This window comes from Tachypleus tridentatus, chromosome 1 (genome assembly GCF_004210375.1).
Source record: "Tachypleus tridentatus isolate NWPU-2018 chromosome 1, ASM421037v1, whole genome shotgun sequence".
NCBI classification, from domain to species: Eukaryota; Metazoa; Arthropoda; class Merostomata; order Xiphosura; family Limulidae; genus Tachypleus; species Tachypleus tridentatus.
Genome location: NC_134825.1, coordinates 96,333,556 through 96,357,196, shown reverse-complemented (window position 1 = coordinate 96,357,196; position 23,641 = coordinate 96,333,556). Strand labels below are relative to the sequence as shown.

General features: G+C 33.5%; 2 protein-coding genes across 18 annotated transcripts in view; one reads left to right on the top strand and one right to left on the bottom strand.

The window, feature by feature from the left end:
• The window catches only part of LOC143256269 (regulator of nonsense transcripts 1-like), a 37,871-nt gene extending 18,812 nt beyond the window's left edge, over positions 1–19,059 (top strand). For 8 of the 15 annotated variants that reach the window (XR_013031231.1, XR_013031232.1, XM_076513308.1 and 5 more), the window contains 2 exons: positions 9,223–9,473; positions 10,358–10,981. The gene's annotated coding sequence lies outside the window, so the exon portion shown is untranslated. Of the gene's footprint in view, positions 1–9,222; positions 10,982–15,324; positions 15,344–18,959 lie in introns of those variants that run through there. The other 7 variants (XM_076513300.1, XM_076513343.1, XM_076513270.1 and 4 more) reach the window with 4 other exon arrangements.
• The window catches only part of LOC143256260 (acetylcholine receptor subunit alpha-like 1), a 42,049-nt gene continuing 24,118 nt past the window's right edge, over positions 5,711–23,641 (bottom strand). For 2 of the 3 annotated variants that reach the window (XM_076513231.1, XM_076513245.1), the window contains 3 exons: positions 13,391–13,571; positions 11,192–12,019; positions 5,711–9,424 (listed from right to left, as the gene is read on the bottom strand). In XM_076513231.1, coding sequence (XP_076369346.1) covers positions 9,227–9,424; positions 11,192–12,019; positions 13,391–13,571 — 1,207 coding nt within the window. In that variant the 3' untranslated portion in view covers positions 5,711–9,226. The remainder of the gene's footprint in view (positions 9,425–11,191; positions 12,020–13,390; positions 13,572–23,641) is intronic. The other variant, XR_013031220.1, reaches the window with a different exon arrangement.

The following is a 23,641-nucleotide window of genomic DNA, read 5'->3' as shown; positions in this document are numbered from 1 at the left end:
CTTGGTAGGTAGAGTTAGTAAGAATCAAAATATTCTTCTTTTTTATTAAGGATACCTTTCAAATAAAAAAAACAAAAAAAGCATGAGAGCATAGAGAAAAATCTGACTGCTGGCACATGACCGAGCATTGATGACTGTATGGTCAAACTCACAACTTAAATCTGTCCTGCGATTTTTAACTACACATTCTTTACCTGAAAAACCCTTAGGGCAGATCTCTCCATTTGTTTATTCAGAAGGGTTTAGAAGGGCTTGCTGGCTCACCTAAATCAGTAAAAAAAAATAATTACGGTCTGAGGACATTTTAGCAGAAACAGCTTCATCACAACATTCCAAACTCCTCTTGAAATCAAAGGCCATTAAGGATATACTTATTGAGGTTACTCCTCATTCTACTTTGAATTCTTCCAGAGGAGTTATAGTTGAGAGGAATTTAAACACCATTCTAGAGTCAGAGTTCCTTGCAGGTTTCACCAGCCAAAGAGTTACAGCCGTGCACCTCATTTTTACTCATAGAGACGGGATTATGGAGCCGACAAATATTCTAATATTAACATTTACAACATCACGTGCTCCTACCACAATCAAGGCAGGTTATCTGAATTGTAAGGTATGGCCTTGTATTCCTAACCCTGTTAGATATTTACATTGTCAACAATTTGGTCATTACAAAACATCTTGGAATGGTTCCTAGACATGTGCCCGTTGTGTAAGTAAAGACCATGATGCTTTAGAATGCCAACTAGAACTGCATTATATTAACTGTAATGGTCCACATCTTTCTTGTATGACTTTTTTCCCTAAATAGTTAGAGAAAGAAGTACAATGTCTAAAGACAATTCACAATATTACTTACCCAGAGGCTTGGAAATTACTATTTCCAATTCCATCTCGAACTTGTGCTGCTGTAATTTGTTCCACTACTACAGTAGGAGTCCAGACAGACCTTTCCATGCCTCATACAGAATTCTTAACAGGGCATCTTAATTTGATGCCCTCCAAACTCAACAAAGTTAACAAATCAGTATCTACTTCTATCTCTGTTTCTACCACATCTTCCAGTCATTGCCGAACTTCTCCTTGTTCAAGCCCAGATGTTTCCATGGGGTCTTCTTCTCTTGACACCCCAAAAAGTAAACCATTTGTTCACGTCCTCAACAATTGGAATGTATGTCTACAAACACCAATGTACCTACTCGATCCAAAGCAGGATCACAAGAGAGTGACCAACTCACATCCAGTAAAGAAAAAAGCACAGTCACAAGCAGGAGGTCTCCTGGCCATATTATCCTCCAAAATAAATAAAAATGACCATGCTAATCCAATGGAACTCTTGAGATTTTCAATCAAAAGCGAATGACATCAAGGGTTTGATTGACTTTTATCATCCCAAATATCTTTATTTGCAGGAAACATTTTTGAAACCTACTAATACAGTCACAATTCGACAATACTTCTTATACCAAAATGACAAATCATGTGTGGGACAAGGACATGCAGGAGTAGCACTGCTGGTTGATCAACATGTGCCCACCTGGTCCTTGTCATTGAATACACCCTTGGAGACTGAGTCATCCATATCTCCTTGGGTCGTACCATCATTGTTTTCTCTCTGTACCTTATCCCTCTAAAAATTATAACCATTCAGACCTTGATGCCCTCATTGAGCAACTGCCAACCCCCTTTTTAATTTTGGGGGATCTTAAGGGGTATAATCCTCTCTGGGGTGGTTCTAGTATTGATATGAGGGGTTGTGCTATAGAGCATATGCTCCTGAATCACAACCTGTCTTTCTTAAATACTGGCTCTTACACTTATTTTCATGCACCCAGTCAGTCATTTACTGCTGTAGATCTTTCTGTCTACTCCTCTTCACTTTTCACTTGTTTTGCTTGGGAGGTTGGCATCATTCCACAGGGTAGTGATAATTTTCCTACCATACTAAGAGAGATTGACCGTGGTCAGTGCCACCTGACCCGTGTGCCTCTTTCACTGTTCTTTCGGAACTTGATCCTGTCATCTTATGTAAATCATCGATAGATAATTGTGTAGCAGCAGTAACTAACTGTATTGTCCAAGCAGCTGCTCAGTGCATCCCCAAAACCTCAACATCTTTCCCACGGCACCTCTGCTCTTGGTGGAATTCTGCTTGTTCCATAACAAAAAGCTCGGAAGCATGCTTGGGATACATTTTGTAGATATTTGACACTTTCAAACTGCAATGAATTTACAGCAAGCTTGTGCACAGGCTCGCGAATTAGACGTCAAAGCCAGAAGGAATCTTGAATTAAATACACCTCCAGCATTTCTTCATCCACCAGTTCAAAAGTCATATGGGACAAGATCCGTAAGGTGAGTGGATGGTATACTTCTTCCCCCCTCTCTATCTTAATATTCAATGGCTATGAAGTTGCTGGTGCTCAGAGCATTGATAATACTTTTGGTGAATGTTTTGCTTATGTATCTAGCTCTTCAAACTCATCCCCTTCCTTCTTAGCTTTTAAAATATGATTTGAACATCTCCCTCTTTCCTTTTTGATTGATCATCCCTATGACTACAATCACCCTCTTACACTGGTGGAACTGAAACTTGCGCTTCATCGGTCTGGCAGCTGGACCTGATAACTTACATTATGAAATGCTATACCACCTTTCTCCTACCTCTCTTACTGTTCTCCTAGCTGTCTTTAACAGGATATGGCAGGAGAGTATCTTTCTTGATGCTTGGCGCCAAGCTATTGTACTCCCTATTCTGAAACCTGGGAAGGATCCAAAGGTTCCTTTGAATTACTGTCCCATTGCTTTGATGAGTTGTCTCAGTAAGACCTTATAGAGGATGATTAATGCTCATCTGGTTTGATTTCTTGAATCAAACAACCTTCTCTCACCCACTGAGTGTGGGTTGTGAAGACAATGCTCCATGACAGACCACTTAATTTGCGTTGAAATATCAGTCAGAGAAGCCTTTTTGAAGGAACAGCATCTTGTTTCTGTTTTTTTTTATGTAGAGAAAGTGTATGGCACAACATGGAGATATGGCATCTTGCGAGACCTTCACTCATATGGATTATGTGGCAGTTTGCTACTTTTTATTAATAATTTTTTAATGAATCGTCGATTCCAGATTTGTGTGGGCTCAAAACTTTCCTGCTTTTTCTCACAGGAACTTGGAGTCCCTCTGTGTTCTGAGTGTCACACTTTTCATTATGAAGATTAATGCCATCAGTGAACAACTGACCCCTACAGTTGCAAATGGATTTTTTGTTGATGACTTTCACATCTCACGTCAGTCATCAAACATGTTTATTAAGCAGCAGCTACAAACTGCAATCAGTCATATGCTTAAGTGGATCACAGCAACTGGTTTTCAACTTTCTCTCCCTAAAACTGTTTGTGTACATTTCTGCTGCCGATGGGGTATTTATCCAGATCCAGAACTTTATATTGATGATGATGTACTTCCTGTTGTCCCTGAGGTGAAGTTCTTAGGTCTTATATTTGACTGTAAATTAAACTTTACTTCACATATCAAGCAACTTTATCTCAAATATATAAGAGCACTGAACATTTTCTGTGTCCTCTCTTCCACCTCTTTGGGAGCGGATCGAGACTCCATGTTTAAAATTTATCGTGCCCTTATCTGATCCAAACTTGACTATGAATCTATGGCTTATGATTCTGCAAGAACCTTAGTACTGAAAATGGTGGATCCTATCCACCATCAGGGGCTTTGGCTTTGCACTGGGTATTTTGTACTTCTTCAGTCCAAAGTTTGTATGGTGAGTCCCATGAACCCCTTCTGTATATTTTACATTTGCAACTGTTTCTTGTGTATGCTTCCAAACTTCTCTCTTTACCACAGCATCCTACTTGGGGTTGTGTTTTCCATCCTCAGTGGGTCACATTTTTTTACAGTAGAAAATCTGCCATTGTTCCTTTTTGCCTTCATATCTGGGCACAAGCAGAAAACTTGGATCTATCTTTTGAATAGCATAGCAGTATCAACAGATCGGCCTCTTCTACCATGGCTAATACTGTCCCCAACTGTGACCTGTCTTTGAGTCATCAGAGGAAGGCCAGTACTTCTGTTTGGAAATATCACTCTTTATTTGCTGAACATCTTTCAAACGATCCATCCATTCCCATGCATATAGATGGTTCAAAACCAGGTTACTCTGTAGGCTCTGTCATGGTTTGTTACAGTTCGGTTGTAGCACACATAATCACCTCTACAGTTTCTGTGTTCACTGCCAAATTATATGCTATTTCTGTTGCCCTGAATCATATTGAAACTATACAATATACAAATTGTACGATCTATACTGATTCACTCATCTGTCTATTGGCCTGACATATATACATCCATCACTATACTGGTACAGATATGTAGACGACACGATTGCAGGATTCACATCTACAGAATACACACTTTTTTCAATAACATTAACTCTATACATCCCAACATTAACTTCACATGTGAACAGGAAGAAAGCAATCAAATATCATTTTTAACCTCCAAAATTACAAGAACCGACACACAATTTAAAACATGAATTCACCGAAAAATCACCCATACTGGACTATACATTCCTTGGTAGTCAGCATACGAAACAAAACAAAAAGTCAACATACTAAGAAACCAAATAAACACAGCCATAAAACTATGCTCACCACATAAAATTAACGATGAATTAGAGAAAATAATATACTTCATCAACAGCAACAAATTTCCTCCACAAACAGTAGAAAACATTATAAGCACACACCTAGACAAAAAGCAAAATTAACTAACAAAAGTAAATATACTCCATGATTTAAAAAATCACAAAACCACATACGGCTGCATACCATATATTCCCGACATCAGCAGAACAAATTAATACCAAATTTATCCAAAAACCAGGCACAAAACTAAGGTCTATACTATGTAAAATCTACACTGACAAACACAACACCGACATTATTTATAAAATACAGTGTGATAGCTGCCACGACTTCTATATTGGATACATAAGTAGGAAAATGAAAACCAGATTCAAAGAACACAAAAAGTCACCTTCACACGTTTTTGAACACTGCAAATCAAAAAATGACAGCATAACCACAGGAAACACCCAAATACAAAATAAAGAAACAAATGCGAAATTAAAGAATCCTTACTTATATAATAACTCAAGCCCAAAATAAACCAATACAAAGAAACACCTTTATACCTATATTAATAAATATATCCAACATCTAAACACACCCTTTATATTCCTACACTCAATTACACAACCGCCTTTAAACATGTGGTCAGCTATCGATCAGTAACCCTTTCTTTCTTTGTGAACCTGACGATGACCAAAAAAGTTCGAAACGTTGTTCACTCCTCTATATATTGCTTTCTCTCCTTATACCAGCCGTTTTTACATATATAAATCTCTCTACAAGTGAGTTTTCTCATCGTCACGGATTAAAATGTTTTTCGTTCTCCAACTGTGAATTTATATTCAGATTTTTACCAACAAAATTCTGAATTACCTTAGAATGGAGTTTCAAAATTATATTTTGAAATGTTTGAGGGACGGAAATGAAGCCAATTATTCCACAAACAATAAAGTGTGTAGAAAGAGTTAAATAACTGCTGCCGTTTAAATCAAGTCTCAAATACATTTTTGATATTTCATATTTAAGAAAAAGAAAATATAACACATTGTACTCTTTGATATTCCACACAAATGGGGATTTTATTGTAAGGTATAAAATCCAAAATGTCCACCCGTTTATCACTCTTAACAGTTGGACAAGAGCTAATGGAAAAAGAGAGAGAACAAATAATTAAATACAGCTAGCTACCTCTATTATAAGAGCCAATGATATTAAATGTTATTTACTTACAGAATCCTGACATATTTAGGCAACCCCCCCCAAATATATACATATAAGTAGGGCCTACATTGCAGTGGGGATGCAACGTTTATTAGTCTTAACCTCTGTTCTCCAGTCTCGCATAAAGAAATAAAATTAAGGAATAGCAACTTAAAATAACGGACACAGATGTGGGTGCTCAAGCCCATAACGTCCTACATCTATATCACTTTTCACTGGAGGCAAACAGTTGTGGGAAGGTGACTGCTCTCCAAAGTAAATAAGAAAAATAATAAAAATTGAATGAAAAAAATACATAAAAATAAATATAAGATTCTACCTTATTTTCCATAACTTTTCAGTATTAATATTATCTATATATAAACATATATATGTAATTCAAATAATATTCCACTGCATCTTCTAGTTGGTTCTGTCAAGTTAAATAACAAAAAAAAACTCGTCTGAAGATTCTGGCATTTGTCACCATACTCCCCCCTTTTAAAAAAATTCGTGAAACCCTATCACTTTTGAAAGGTGAGCTTTCTACGTTGTGAAGACAAGTCAACCTGTCGAAAACGATAAAATTTGACGTTTTTTTTTAATATGATTTACTAAACGTTTTAAGAGTGATCTTAGGTATCATCCAGTCAGCATGTAACATACTCAAAGTGAATATTTTACTAAAGTATTGAAGCAAAGTAGAAGTATTTTAATAAATATTCACAAATATAGGAATGACTACAAGCATCTGTCACACCAGAACCTTGTCAATTAACTTCTAATTCAACCTTTATACAGTTTAAAATATATAGAATTGCTTCTTAGTCTTGGAAACTTGGTTATGCCTTTTACAAAATAATAATTATATATATATATAAAAAAATTTTTTGAAACATGTATTTAGAAAGTTTAAAAACTGTTATTCCAAATGTGAACTGATTTTGCGTTTTTTGAAGGTTTCTGATGTTTAGCTGAATATAAGCAACTTTTAGAATTTTGTCAGTTTCGAATTAAACACAAAACTACACAATTACCTATCTGTACTCTGCCCACCACGAGTATCGAAATCTGGTTTCTAGCGGTGTGAGTCCACAGACACACTGCTGTGCCACTAGAGGGCTTACTTTTAGAAAGATCCCATTATTTCGATAAGTCATAAAGTAGACATGAAAAAACTGTGTTGTTAACTGAAACACATGAAACAATACAATGTTCCTAGAATCTATGATAGATTGGTTGCAAAGACAAGAAGAAAAAAATGTGGTACATAATTTGAACTTTTTTATATATAATTTAGTGTATAAAAACCGCAAAGCATTTTCATGAAAATTACACTCAGTTTAAAGTAAAAAACAGAAAAATCAAAATTTCAGTGACGCAGAAATCTGATGCTGAAGATAAATGCACGCTCTTAAAGTAAGTAGAGATAGCATCTCGAAGTGGTATGTAACCTTAAATGTGGCTTGGCTCATTAAACACAAATGTTTGGAATACATTAATAACAAATCATATTTTATGGGATCCCTGAATCGTAGTTTATTAACACAAGCTCTTTCCGCAGGGCTCTCTTTTAAAAGTCTTGGGTACTAACGAACCCAGAGACCCCTTTTTGCAGTATGTTTGTTTATTATTGTTTATTTTGAATTTCGCACAAAACTACTCCAGGGCTATCTGCGCTAGCCGTCCCTAATTTGGCAGTGTAAGATTAGAGGGAAGGCAGCTAGTCATTACCAACCACCGCCAAATCTGGGCTACTCTTTTACCAACGAATACTGGAATTGACCGTCAAATTATAATACCCCCACGACTAAAAGGGTGAGCATGTTTGGTGAGATCGGGATTCGAACCCGCGACCCTCGGATAGCGAGTCGAACGCGTTAACACGCTTGGCAATGTCGGGCCCACCTTTTAGCAGTAAGTCTTCAATTAATTACTTATGTATGTATGCAGTGAAACCAGGTTTTTCTTACTTTATTCGAGACAGAAAATTGCTTTAGTGCAGATAAACTGTTTCGAAATTTTGTTTCTAGAAAAGTCTTGAAATATAAGTCATTATCTGTATTTACAAATCGATGTTTCGTTTGAAAGTATCCATACTTAGAATGCACTTTTAAGCCTGTTACTCTACTTTTCCATTTCTATAATATTTACCTATGATGAAACTTTGTAGAATGGGCAGCAACTGCCTGTTGTGGAGAAAAAAGTGTAGAGGACGACGTTTCGAAAGTCTTCCGCCTTTCGTCTATTAAAGAATATTTACTTAATCTTTCTATTTAAAAAGTTGTGCCATTAAATACTTTTTTTCAAATTTTTAAGTGTATTTTGATTTCTTGATATATTTTTAATATTTCTGTAACTTAAGGCATATAGTTATTTTTTAATTTGGCTGATATTAACTCAATACAAGTTAAATCCATTAATGGCGTGAATGTAGTACACCATCTTAAAATATTGAATTGTGACAACGAGATTGAGAAAGCTGTCGGAAAGCTTTAAACAACTAGGAATATTTATAAAGAGTTAATTATACCAAATTTAAACCCAAATTGTGCAATACTATGTAAATGTATGACTAATTGAAATGTAGCCATTTTTCATTAAAATTGACCCCCAGTGGCGCTACCTGCTATCACAGCGGTAAGTATACGAATTTACAACGCTAAAATCAGGGATTCGATTCCCCTCGGTGGGCTCAGCAGATCGGCTGATGTGGCTTTGCTATAAGGGAAAAACACACACACACACACCCAGTGGCACAGCTGTACGTCTCCGAACCAAAAACGTTAGAAATCGGATTTCGATACCCGTGGTGGACAGAGCACAGATAGCCCATCGTGTAGCTTTGTGCTTAACTCTAAACAAACAAATAAGCAAAACATTAAAATGTGTTTGTTTGTTGTTAAGCGTAAAACTACACAATAGGCTACCTGCGTTTTGCCCACCGTGAGTATTGTAATCCGTCTTTTAGCATCACTAGTTCTCAGAAATGCCACTAAGCCACCAGAGGAATCTCATTAAAAAATAAAAAAACCTTTTATTATAATATGTTTAACCCTTGTTACCTACGTTATTACCTTCCATCGTCGTAAGTGTCGATAAAAAATATAGTCATTTACATCTCGGTGTTCTCTAAGCTAGGTTCGACCTACCATGTTTACACAACTACTATCATGAATTATTGTTACATTTTCATAAGTTTAAGGGTCATTAACTTAATAGAGGATAACAACATATGAAAATTGGTCCTTATATCATGACAAAGAGATGGAATTGCCGATACAAAAAAAGTGCTACATGTTAAAACTTACGCCTGTAGTGAGATTTTTATATATATATATATATATATATTTTTTTTTTTTTTCTGGGAAGGAAACTATATGTCGAACCAGTCATGGAGCTTTTCCTGCATCTGAGCTACCCTGGACAGTGTAACGTCAATGGGTTTATCTGTATCATACAATGAAGGTGACTGGAGAAGGATGCCAACAGTGCCAACCAAGCAGGTTATAGAAAAGAGCCATAGGAACAGCCGGTCGAGTACCATAGCAACGTACTTCCAGTCCTCTTTTATCTGGAACAACCATAAAATATGCACTTGTTATATCACAGGCAATTCTTTCGTATGTCTTTACAATGCATTATACATTTACTAAAACCTATTTATTGTGAATTGTCAAAGATTTACTGAAAAACTTAGTATTTATATTTTGCAGGTTGGTAACTTAAAAATATTGAGGTTTGTATCACTACTTTATGTAACATGACTGAAACTTATTTTATACTTATCGACCCTAATTTGTAACCTTAACTTACTCAGGTAATTAATTTTGTGATGTAGAGTTAACATTTAGACACCAGATAGAATAATCTGACTGGTAAAACGAAAACAGAAAAATAATTGCATGTTTAATATACATGTAATTAAATAACGAAGTTTTGTAGTTTTTCTTTAAATTTTTATGAACAGGCATCATGATACACTGAATCTGAACAATGTAGAAACAAATGAATAATGTTTTGAATAATACGTATTTCCACGCGTATGAAAATTTTAATTTAGTTTTATAAAGGATGAAATAATGAGCATAATTGCTAATATATAATTAATAACTCAAAATATCGAGTATATTTTGTGTAATCAGTCTAGAGAAATTTAGATTCGACACAACAGCTGTAAATTCATCTTTGGTTTCATTACCAAACGTACGTTCATGTGCCTGATGTAATCCCTTAACAAAAAGTATTGTTGTCAACAACATTATTTTTACGTTAGAATGTCTACACATTTTTATTCCCATATATGTAACGACTTAGTTGAAGTGAAGGTGGTTCCACATTTTAGCGAAAATTGTCTCAATTGTTACTATCAAGTTCTCAGTTCAGGATAAATACAATTACTCAATAACCGTGAAATTTCTAGATTGTTTCTGTACTAATTAGTGTCGATGGAACGAATCTACATATTTCATAACTTCATGTTTTCCTTTTATAATTATGTATAAAGAACTGGCCACAAATACTGGGTGAAGTCACCGATTTTCAACCAAAATATTCAGAGGATCCTAGCAGGAATTAATTGGATTATAGGTAATATTGATAATATTTATGTTAACGTTTTTGTGTGATTCGCATGTTACTCCAGTTCCTGAAAGATACAAGGTCCTGGACTCACAAGTAATGGTTGAGAAGAAAGTTTTTCAAAAAGTCACGTGGTTCTCATCAGTAATCTTAAAGTTCCATGCACTTTTGTACATTTATAAAATGTTCTATAGAACTGTTATAAAATGTTTTTTTTAATATCATGAAATACAATGTTTACCGTATGTCGTTCTAATAGAGGTAGAATTAACATCAACGGCAGAGAAAAATGATCATTATACTAAATACAAAAGTGAATATTTCTCATTCTGAGTATGTTTCGAAAACTGGTTGAAGACTGATTTTAAAAAGCACCAACAATTATAAAATAAGACATAACTTAAGAAAATCGGGGCATATATGAGATTTGGTATTTTTTATTGTTTTTACAATTTTTTACCATTTCCTAATATGAAAAATTTGGATTCACTGGTCCATATAAAGTTCAACAGATTAAAGTATGTATCTTTTGATACATAAATTAAACTTACTGATGATCAAACTAATGTATGAGATCCACTGATTTTTAAAGATCTCAAAATAGTAAATGAATTGGCGGACAAAGTTAATTTATATATTCATGCATTAATAACTTATCTGTTTGGCCTCACGCGAAGAATTATTTTTATAATGCATTAGTAATCATTATACAGTTTTGGTATTCGTTTCCCTTGTTCTGTAATGAAATCAATGTACTTACGCTATCATAGTCATCTTGATTATCAATATGTTGAGCGATAAACATGGCATTGTGAATGGTAGTTTCCAATCTCTCTGTGAGCCTTCTTTCTAGATAACTCGGACTTGACTGAAGTTCTTGAATAATGATTTCTTCAGCTGTGGAGCGGCAGAAAGGTTGGGAATTATTTTCTTTACCGGAGTGTTGTACTTCAGAAACACTAGAAATTTGATCTTGTCCATTTTCGTTTCTGATCCCAGCCCCATCTTGTTTGTCGTCCATACCATTGTAATTTTTGTACTGTGGTTCTCTCATGAGAAGAATTTTGGGGAGTGTGCGAATGAATATTTTCCTCACCCATGGTTTCAACTTGTGGGTAGAAGGCGATCGAAAGTGAACGTTTAGAACTACTGTGGTTACGACAACAGTTACGGTAAGGAGAACCATAGTGAATAGAAGATATTTTCCTAAAAGTGGCAGAGCTAAGGATGTAGAAGGTATAATTTCCGAAAGAACCAAAAAAAAGAAAATTAGCGAAAGAAGTATGGAAATGCACAAAGTGATTTTTTCCCCACTGTCAGAAGGAAGGTAAAAAACTACTATGGACAAGCAGCCTATGCCCACGCAGGGAATGATCAAATTGACAGTATAGAACAGAGTTTTGCGTCGTAAGGTGATGTTAAAGGTAATGTCTGGATATGGTTCTGTACAGCAAGCATAGAACTTTTCTTTGCGTTTAGCTGGTACAGACATAATATCCCACTCAACACTTAAGTAGAATTCACTCAAGTCGATTCCCAGGGGTACCAGACTAGAATTTTCGATCTCTTTCAAATGTTTTAGGTCAACCTGTAAAGAAATTACGCTTTTAAAACTCTCCATGTTAAAGTTTCTACACTCTTTTGTAAACCTAAAACCTGAAGGGAAGTTAGCAAAGCAATTACCAAATACTTTAGGTAATAATTAAAATTATTTTGAATTATTCGTTATCGTATTCTGATCCTGCTAGTTCGCTATTACATTTTTAAAATAAGTATCTGACAGTGCATGCTGTCTTGTGATACAAAGTAACACAGACACCTAAAAATAACTAAATGATATAAAATTGCAAGAGTCGAACAAAGTATTGTTGTCAGCCAATGAAAAGTCATCTATTTAACAAGAATGATTTTTGTTAGGTATTTTATATAAGTATTATACTTGTTTTCCAGTTTATATAGTTTATAGATTTATTAGATTCATGTTGTCGTATATGCAACATTTGGATTACAATGAGCACATACAGTTCAAAAATTAGCAAAGACCAGCCATAGCACCATTGCTTGGCCACCATAGTCCTCGAATACCAATCCAATTTAGCATCTGTGAGATGAACCTGAAACACACATTCACCATCACTCATCGTTTGACTATCACGTTCCATGATTTTCCTACAATAGTAACAATTAAATGCGAAAAACCTTCAGAACACCTTTTAGAACTTTAAAAGATTCTGCGTCACGTCTTATCATGACTGTTAATACGGAAAACGTGGCCCAACTTGTTATTAGTTACAAGTTATAAGGAAGTGATAAGCCAATGTGTATATATATTAGTTTGTTATATCCAAAAACATGTGGAAAATAAAAATAAATAAAAAATACGCTGCACTAATTGAAAGGATTCCATGGTACAAGCTATAATGTGGAATATAAAATGTACCCTATTTGTTTAATTCACAAGTTTTAATCTAAAATATGTTTTGTTTTTGAGCTCTCAAGGTTGCAATGACGTATCCTTTGTTTTGCTGTTCTTATCATTTCAGCTATCAGTTATATTATTACTATGAACTTTCATTCACAAAATTAAAATTACATGGTTTGAAAATAGAGACAAAAACTACCAGAAGTAGAACATCACTGTGGATCTTAATCCTTCTTTCGCAGATATCAAACAAATGTATATCATTAACATAGGTACGATTTACCCAACTTTTATTTTTAATTATGCATGGAACCATTACGGATACGTGAATTAAATTTGTTATAAGAACTTACAAAACATTTTAATAATGAAGTGGATTACTTACGTCACGAAGCAACATTAAATAACCATATAATGAATCCATGTTCGCAATCAAAGGGCTATCTTATTAAGGAAAGCTTATAGAGGTTTTAATCCAACCAAAATAAGGCGGTTAGTAAATATCAACACATAAACAAACATGTATGTGTCACATACCTTGTAACCATCATGAGACCAAGATCCGAATTTCATGTGACATTCCTGGCGATCAAATGGAAAGTACTGAACGTCTATCTGACAAGAACTTTTGTAGATGGCTGGGGGATTCCAGACTATCCTTCCGTCATCATGGATGATAGCTTTGGTCATGATTGTGACTTCATAGTTTCCATCAGCACTGAAAAAGTTGACATATAAAATAAAAAATCCAAACTTTACATAATAATAATAAACCTTTTACGCAATGATATCCTTTTTTGTATATCTGTTATGTTTTAAATAATAGATCGTACAAACAATCGTCCTTAGAATTCATATTACGAACATTTACATTTGTCGTATAAATTATTACATTAATTCTGTCAATACTTTTATTAAGTCTAAAATCGTGAGTTAATTGCACAAAAATAAAACCTTGAAGCGAAAATCCGCAAACATGATTTCTGATATTAAACTGTGCACAAGTTTAGAATTATCTCTCTTGCTTCTAGAAACGCAATGAGAAACCCATTCTCTATGAATGGTTCCACAAAATCTGCATTTCATGCACACATTATACCTTACAACCTTGTATATGCAACTGGGACTAAAGTAAGAATAACTTACAGATCCTCCCAGTGTATACTGCCTAATTTAGCACTAAAAATAGCTGATATTTACGTACATATCGAACGACAACAGACTTTTATATAAATATGACGAAGGTTTCTCTGCGCAAAGTGAATCAATGAGCACAAAATTTGCATTGTTCCAAAGCAATAATACTAAGTTATCGTTTATTTCAACGTTTTTTGTTTTTGCTACATATTATGATGACCGAAATAGCCACCAAGTTCTTTAACATCGACTCCAAATTTTACTGTTAACAAATGAAAGAATATGAACACATGGACAAAAGTTTAAAATACTAAACTTTAGTAACTAAAGATTATCAAAAGTTATTTGTTAGTAAGCTGAAATCTGGCAATTTCTTCAAACGGGTGAAAAATGTAATTATTTACCAAATGTTGTACAATTACAATTTTCATCTTAATATATGATATTTTCAAAGGAATGCCGAAAGTGATTCGGATTGCTGGTGTTTTGGAAGAAACGCTTTACATATCAAAGGAAGGAAGGAGCACTGAGGTCATGTGAAATACCAAATTCTATTTTTTGTATTATGGTTTTGCTTATCATTTATATATTATTCCTTCCTTCTATCATTCAGTTCACCAATGAACCTTTAGTTGCATTAAAATACTAACTCATCTTCTAACTGATCACGTTTCTTTTGAGTAAATATGTATGTATTATGAAACAGTGATGTACAGATATTATTAATGCAGCACAAAATTATGTAGATTATGCTACAATTTTCGTTAACGAAATAAACAGCGAATGATACACTTAATTAATTATTGCTGTTTCTCACTCAATGTTGTTATTAATTTAGAACATGTTCAGTATAATACTGAACTCCGCAGAAAGAAATTCTGCCGGATAGTCAGAATGATTCTGTGTAAAAAAAATTAAGATATTCCTTGAGAGAGAAGAATTTACTTATAACAGAGCATGCAACCTTGAAATGGTTACAGACAGCTCCAAAGATACCTGGTAGACTTATGCATTGGTTATTAAAATTGGAGGAATTAAAAATTGAAATACTTTACTGAATTGATAAAGAGAACCAGTTACCTGATGCCCTATATTGACACCCTAGAATAAACTCCAGAACTGGACGTTGATAGTTATCATTTAAACTTTTTGCCATTGTTAATGTTAAGAGAAAAAACCTGGCTACTGAACAAGTTAGAGGTGATAAATGTAAGTATATTTACTCTTATTTGAAAACTGGACTGTTATCACACAACTATACTTCAGCTGTAGAGGTTGTAATTAAATCCAAACACTGTGTCTTGAATATCATTGTTCTTTATTACACAAAAAAGGTTGCTAGCAGCAGTGAATTCAGACTAGATATCACCCTGGTTCTAAAGGAATACTATTTCAGAGACTGACAAGACAAAACAAAACTAGTAAGTGGCTCACATATCCAATCTTTAAACTTTCCAATTTTTACTTATCCAGCTCAGAAATAATACAGCCATTCTGATTGATCTCATTTTCATTTATCAACTGTTCAAGATGCAGACTACCGTTAAATTTTATTAGTATACATAAGTAAAATGCACGTTAACAAGTAAAAATTAAATAATGCTTTATTAATTAAAGGTTAATTAATTAGATTATTACTACGTTAGTGATATACAGATTGAAATGAATTATGCTTAATTAATTATTATGCGTATATTAATTAATATTCACATTTTAATATATAACAATATTTTCATCAATTAAAAGTTAATCAGTTATATGATTAATACACAATTAATAATCAAATGTAATAGTAAATTATTTTTTTATAACTAATACTCAAGCCCTTAAGCCAGTGGATGTTTTTCCAAAAATTCAGACTGTCACTAGGTGACATCTTCACCAAAGGGCAGGTTGCTAAAATTGATTTTTGCATATTATTTTATGGTATCCTTTTATAATTAATCTATACGTGTTTTTCTGTTCAAAAGGAGACATAGGGTGATTTTAGTAATTATAATTTTACTCTATAATAAATAAAAGATTCAGACATCGCATATTTTACATTTTCAAATAAGTTATCATTTTACTCGTATAAAACCTTAATATGTTTTTAAAAATATAGTTAATATATGTTAGTTGAATCATTGACTTTTGACACTGAAACATATTGTAATAAAACCTGAAGTTTTAGATAGACTACAATCAATTGAAATAAATAACGTAGTATTACATTTAAGTATTCTTCCGTTAGCAAGCGTCAGTGGCTCAGCGGTATGTCTACGGATTTACAACGCTAAAATCCGAGTTTCGATACCCGTGGTGGGCAGAGTACAGATAGCTCATCGTGTAGCTTTGTGCTTAATTCAAAACAATAACAATCTGTTCGCAAATGATGATATACGATGATTTCTTCTTTCAATAGAAATAAGGATCACATATCGCTTTCTGTACTAAATACAATCTGCCATTATGTCACGTTATTATTGTTAAAGGTATAGCGATACGAGTTTTGTATCGAGAAGCCATGATATCATTATATCGATACAGAAAAAAAATAAGAATTTCTAATAAATTACAAACAAGACCATCAAATTTTGTAGAAAACTGTTTGTAAATATTCTCTATTAGATGCGTATCATATTGCGACATCAATATCTAGATACGTATCGTAATGACCAGTGCAATGAGATACATACCCCTAGCTATAATTATTATAGAGAGACTTTGGTGGTAAATTGTAAGAGACAGTATTTTCATTTATGCTTGCATATTTCTAAGCGTGGTAGAGACTTCCAGTGGCACAATGCTATGTCTGCGGGCTCAAAATGCAAGAAATGAGGTTTCGATAAACGTGAAAAGCAGAGCACAGATAGCACATTTTGTAGTTTTGTGCATAACTACAAACAAGGCTTCCAATGAAAGTTTGTCAAAATTATCCATTTTATCTTAAAAAGTAACAAGTAAATTATGATTTGAACGAAACAGTTACTATAGTTGAAAGGTAGAGAAAATAAGTCTAACTCATACGTGTTTACACTGACAAGACTTTACATGGGGTAGGAGAGATATAATTACTCGTCGAAAAAATCTGGAGTTGATGTTCTTCATTTATTCGTTTTAGCAATTCTGAACATGAGGCCGGTTCTGTTACTATTTGTTTGAGTTGGTGATTTAACTGGCATATATAAACTATATCTTTTTAAAACATTTCAAATAAAAACTTATTTGAAAATGTAAGATACACAATATGCCTGAATCCTTTATTGATTATAGAGTTCAAACAAAATAACGCTTATAGATTAACTATAAAAGCGAAAACTAAAAATCTAATGATGTCATCCCTATTCTAGTAATGTGCCTTTTGGCGCTGATGATGTAACCGCATGATGTCACCTAGCAAGTCTGATTTCTTGGAAAAAAAACTTGCTGATGTCAAGGGTTTGCATATTACTCATTAAAAAATATTTAATTCGGTTATTATCTCTATATCAATAATCGAATTAGCATTTAAATAATAATAATGTTAATTAAATATTACAACGTGATAATATTAATTAGTATATGAATATCACTTTCAGTCTGTACATTATTTACGTAGTAATCATCTAATCAATTAACCTTTAACTAAGAAAGCATTATTTAGATGTTAATTACTAAATTACACATCATTTACATATGACACCATCCCCTCTGCTTATTCTGCTAGCATAGTGCCTTTATAATTACTGAAATGGTTTGAAATTATGTATAGATATAGGAATGTTGTTACTACACGGATTTTAAATAAAATACAACGTCCTAGCCTTAAAAATATGATTAAATTAACAGGATAACGAAGGAAAAGCAAGTAACTTGACGAATAAATAGTGTTAGAAAAATAAATGTTTTCTGAATTTCTTTTGTAGACTTTAATTCGTTTTTGCTTTAAAAATGATTCTATTTACTGTTTAAGTACGGGAAAAAGTCTAGGCAATATAAAATAACCAAACATGTTGTCTATAGTTATTCTTATTAAACACTGTGTCGTTTGTTTACTTGTTAAATGCAAAGTTACCCAACGGTCCATCTGTGGCCTGGCCACCTCGGATATCGAAACTCAATTTCTACCATTATAATCCTCAGATTTACTGCTGAACTCCCTATAGGGGTGGGGTGTGCACTTTTGTCTTATCTTATAAAATTCTATCTAGAAGTCGAATGCTTAATATTTTCGTATTCTCTGCAAATTAAATAATTTCAATGACTGATAAAAATGTCTAATGGTTCACTAGTTACTTTTCCGCAATGCACCAACTCTATAAGACGTGTTTTATGAACATTCAAATACAGATACTGCATTTAAAACAACACGCACCAATCAATACATTGTAACGTAAGAAACGCAAGATGTTTAATGCGGTAAAAGCATCAATCAATGAAAAGGTTATCAATCAGATGCAGGCTTTCGCATCACTTGATTTTAAACTGTTCAAGCCGAACACCCATCATCTTGCTAAGACTTCCTAGTATTTTTTACTAATATTTTAACTGTCATCTTAAAAACTATTGGGCCATTGCAGTCATCTAGTCCAAAGGTGATTCTCAAACTTTTTGGTATACGTGTACATATATATAATACTTTTCAACAATTACTTGCTGGAAAAACCTTAAAGCTGAAACAATTTACAAAACAATTCTTAATCATTAGGATCTTCTGGTTAAATTTTTAAAATACCTTGAGCTATCGTTTTTTTTCATATTAAGTTTACTTTTTAGTGATCCATGTGCTGTAATAGGAAGCCGAAGTCATATTGATACTTTCAGATTTTATAGACTGGATTCTTTACAGTGGATGTCTGTGACTTCTTGGAGATAAATAAGCAGTAACATAGCCCAATGTTTCAAAGTAATATTTTAAAATAAGTCATGCATATATACAAATGTTTGTTACACTCTTGTTTATAATAGTTATATCCAGTGCTTTAAATAAATGTCTCTTTTTCGTCAGATTCCACATAGGATGGTCCAGTTACTTCAGAAAACAACTGATGAGACGAATTATTCTTCCCTGTTATGTTATTACAATAAAATCTGTAATAATTTCACTTTAATAATCGTTACTATATGCTTTTTATCGCTAAACTCATAATCACGCAGTCTAGGTCTAAATAATAATCTATCAACACGTATTTATACTCTGATATAAGTTTAGAACATTCTGCGCAATACTAGGTATTCTAATACAATAATGCTCAATTATGAGAACGAGAAAAGTTCAGAAAGTTCTAACAATAAAATACAACAATATAATAACCGCTGATTCATAACACTTGAAGACACGCTATATAACATGTGATTCGTAAACAAGTTTGCCATAAACTCTCGCTTTTAAAAAATACTATGCATGACATTGATGTTATATACGCTATCCAAAACATAACGCTTGCATTAAAGTTAAACCGGAACAACGGTGTATATCTAACAGCTACACGTGATTTTGAGCATAAACAAACTTTGTTGTGTCACAGAAACAGAACTATAAGATGATTGAAATATATTCTTGTGGTGATGACACTGATGATAAGTAAACTGGTTTCTTCAGCCTGACACTGCTTCAATTACTGATAACTCTGTTCTTCCTGGACCATCATCATCACTCTGCACTACAGCAATCATCAGAGATTTAAATAAAGTATTTCTATAGTTACTGAACCATGCATTGACATTGGCAATTTAGTAACACCAACAAAATTATCTTATGAAAAATGCCAAGTTATTAGTAATTTATCAAATGCTGAAGAGTATTCCTATCTTTATAAGCATGTTGCACCACCAAATGTCTTTCCTACTACCTTTTCTCATTAGTGTAGCTGCAAATTTAAAGTAGCTTGTTTGTTATGCAGCCCAAAATTTGAGAACATTTTTTTGCGGTCTTTGTACTATCCTTTTTCCAGTGTATAAGTAGTACTTGTCAACAAATCATTTAACAACTGGATTAAAATTTGTAGCACTTGAATCAGCCGTTCTAAACTTGTTTCTCATCGTGATTTTATGCAGCTTGCTGGTGCTTGAAGGTTTTTCAATTGAGCCTTCATCATATAATAGAATTGATATTATTGCCAACAGTACCATTCAAGCACGTATAAACATATTTTTAATTACGTTGTTCATATTACTTCGTTTTTAGGGAAACAAGGTTTGACATTTCACGGCGATACCAAAGTTGTAAATTCTTCCAAAACTCCTGGCAATTTTCTCGCTTTACTGAAACATTCTATGTTGAAAATGATGAAATACTAAGAGCTCATATGTATCATCCCAAGGCAAAAAAGCTATATATTTATCTCACCCCTCACAAAATTATGTCAGCAGTGTCATAGGATATGATGTAATTAGAGTAAGCATTACTGATGAAGTAAAAAAGCTGGATTCTACTCTGTTCTTGCTAATGAAGTGTCTTCTAATCACTTCATTAATCACTTATTAATATGTTACAGCTTTGTAGGTTACAACTCTGAAATTAGGGAAGAATTTATTCGTCTTGTTAAGCTACAGAGCGTCAAAGTAACAGATACTCTGAGTGAATTTATGAAGATACTGATGACGTTGAATTATTTCTAAATTAATTGTTGTTGTCCAAAAACAAATTAGAGACATGCAAAACAAAGCATTGTAGACTCACTGCGTGGGTCACTCACTTAATCTTACTATTATAAATTCTTGTTCATTTGTTCAGTTCCACCAGTACAAAATTGTATTGATTAAGTTAAAGAAATAACTATTTGGATAAAATGATTACTTAAATATGAGATATCATTAAAGGTAGTCTACCAAGAGATCATCCAGCAGTTAGAAGCTTCATCACGTCTTCCACTACTAATTGTGCACTAAACACTGGCTAGAGAGTACTGAAGATTGGGAAAGATTCTATTTTTATGTTATCCATTTTCACTTAACAAGTGAGGTTACTGTGTATGGAGATGATAATTCTGAAATATTAATGACAATTAGGTTGCTGAAGGTAATAAAAATGCTATACTGAAACACTTTAAATTATTATTCTTTATTTAACAGCTGTGCAACATTCCTTTTACTGTTTGAAAGAAGTTTCTATAAATTTGCAAGGTCTTAACAAATACATTATTTCTGGTGTTTCTCTAATAGAACAATGATGTAAAGAACTAATTCACTAAGAATGAACGTAGATGATTATTCACAACGTATCTTCAAAGTACAACTATAGTTGCAAATAAATGTTAGCATGCCACGAATTAGTCAACGACAAGCCCAGCATAATAATACAAAGTATAATTCCTTAGAGGATTACTTTATGAAAACAGTAATTATTCCTTTTGTTGACCACATTATCAGTTATCTTACATTCAATTAATGTAACTGTAAGGCAAGCAACATGAATTCAGAAACTTATTTCATCAAAACTCATACAAGAGTTTTTTATCTCTTATATCACACGTTATAGATTTTTTACAAGGAAGATTTGCCAAATTCTGATATTTTTGATAAATGGAAGGCAACGTGGCTCTCTGTACCTCTCCAAAACAGGCCCCAAATACTGTATGACTGCTTAAAAGCGTATTTCAATGTACGAAATATCTTTACAATACTGCAAATCTTTGCCACACCTCCACTAAGTTCATGTAAACATTTGGCATTTTCTCTCCTCTTGTTGAATAAATACCGAGTTGTATATAAACCGAAGAAAGATTAAATTTTCTAGCTTTAATACATAATCACTTCTATCAACTTTGAAACAGTAAGTTATTTGAAAAACACCCTAAAAGAATGGTTGTTGTTTTTGAATTAAGCACAAAGCTACACAATGGGCTATCTGTGCTCTGCCCACCACGGGTATTGAAACGCGGTTTTTAGTGTTGTAAGTCCGCAGACATACCGCTGAGCCACTGGGGAGCTAGAAGAATGGACCATACTAACATGTTGTTTCAGTATTGCATACATGTACGCTCATGATAACCAATAACTGAAATAGCTGATATGCTATTGTTGTACAGAGTTGTTTAAATTAGTAATATAATTTATAATTAGTTACTTCTCTGCATGTACATAGTAGAGTACCTTATTATAATAAACAAATATTAAATCTAGCTCCCTATACAGTGTTCCAACAAAATGATGATTTGTTTACTTTTCATTGGGTGTTTAGGGACTTTATGTGAATAGCCATGCGTTTGTTTTAGATATATTTCATGTAATATTGCTTACAGATGTAATCTCGTAGCACCTAGTTGGCTTATGACACCACAGATTAGAATCCCTCATTCAAACATTCTGCGTACGGGACTGTGATTTAAATATTAACACAAAATAATAAATCATTTTAACAACTTACTAGTTTGTTGATATATTTACCTTTTGAAACTGTGTGTCTCCTTTAGAAGATAAACTGAAATATTTAAATAGGTTAAGAAACGCTTAGATAATCATGTTATTTAAAAAAAATTACTAAAATTATCGTTTGTTTCCTTTTAATTTCGCGCAAAGCTACACGAGGGCTAGCTGCGCTAGCCGTCCCTAATTTAGCTATGTAAGACTAGAGAGAAGACAGCTAGTCATCACCACCAACCGCCAACTCTTGGGCTACTCTTTTACCATTGAATAGTGGGATTGACCGTCACATAATAACGTACCCACGGCTGAAAGGGCGAGCATGTTTGGTGTGACGGGTATTCGAACCCGCCACCCTCGGATTGCGAGTCGAACGCCTTAACTTACCTGGCCATGCCGGGCGTGTAATTATCGTTAATTGATACGCACACACGTCTTTGTTTAATCATTTTGCTTTTCATTTGTCAAAACTACGTTCAAATCCAACCTTTCATTATGCCTAATTTTGTTTCCGCTTTTTAACATTCAATGTAAAGGATAAAACATCCAAATGGTTTGCATCTATCAATTGTCATGATACTAAAAACCAACGTGTGTTTTTCATTTCCAGAAATCTTTTCATCCAGTATTTGAACGGATGATTAAAAATTGTAATGATCTTTTCTTATGATACAAACGATCCTGTTAGAGTTTAGTATAGCTGTGTAAGAATGGATTATTTTGTGTTTAGAATACTCCAATGCGATTATAGTGCATTGACTATATGTCAATAAGTAAAAACTCTATTCTCCTATTAATCGTAGATGATCGTGCCTCGAGTTATATTTTCCTTTAATGGTTTGAATAACCTTTAGTTAAGTGACTTACTAATTTATGTTTTAAGTTACTGAGGCTGTATTTGGTGTACATTCCAGTCTATTGATGCTACCTTTAATGTTTTACTTACTCAGCCATCTCTAACACTATTCTACACGTTATAAAGTCAGTATGGACATTTACGTCCGTCTGTAAACCAAACTGTGTAATATACGGAAGAATTGGTATATTTACATATAGTAGTGGATCATGGAAGATGCAACATCGTATCATGTGAATGGATACAATAGCCGAAAATGACAAAGTTGTCATAGTAGCGTCATCTAGTGTCATTTACTGAATAAATGAGATGCGCCAGTCACGATCATTTATGAATGTACACAAAATATCTCGCCCGTAACGATGTTTCACCTTATGGACTGTTTCAAGTAACCATGCTGACCATATAACCACTCTGTATTTTGGCATTATACACTGTTTACGATGACAAATAACATGTCTCTGTGTTCG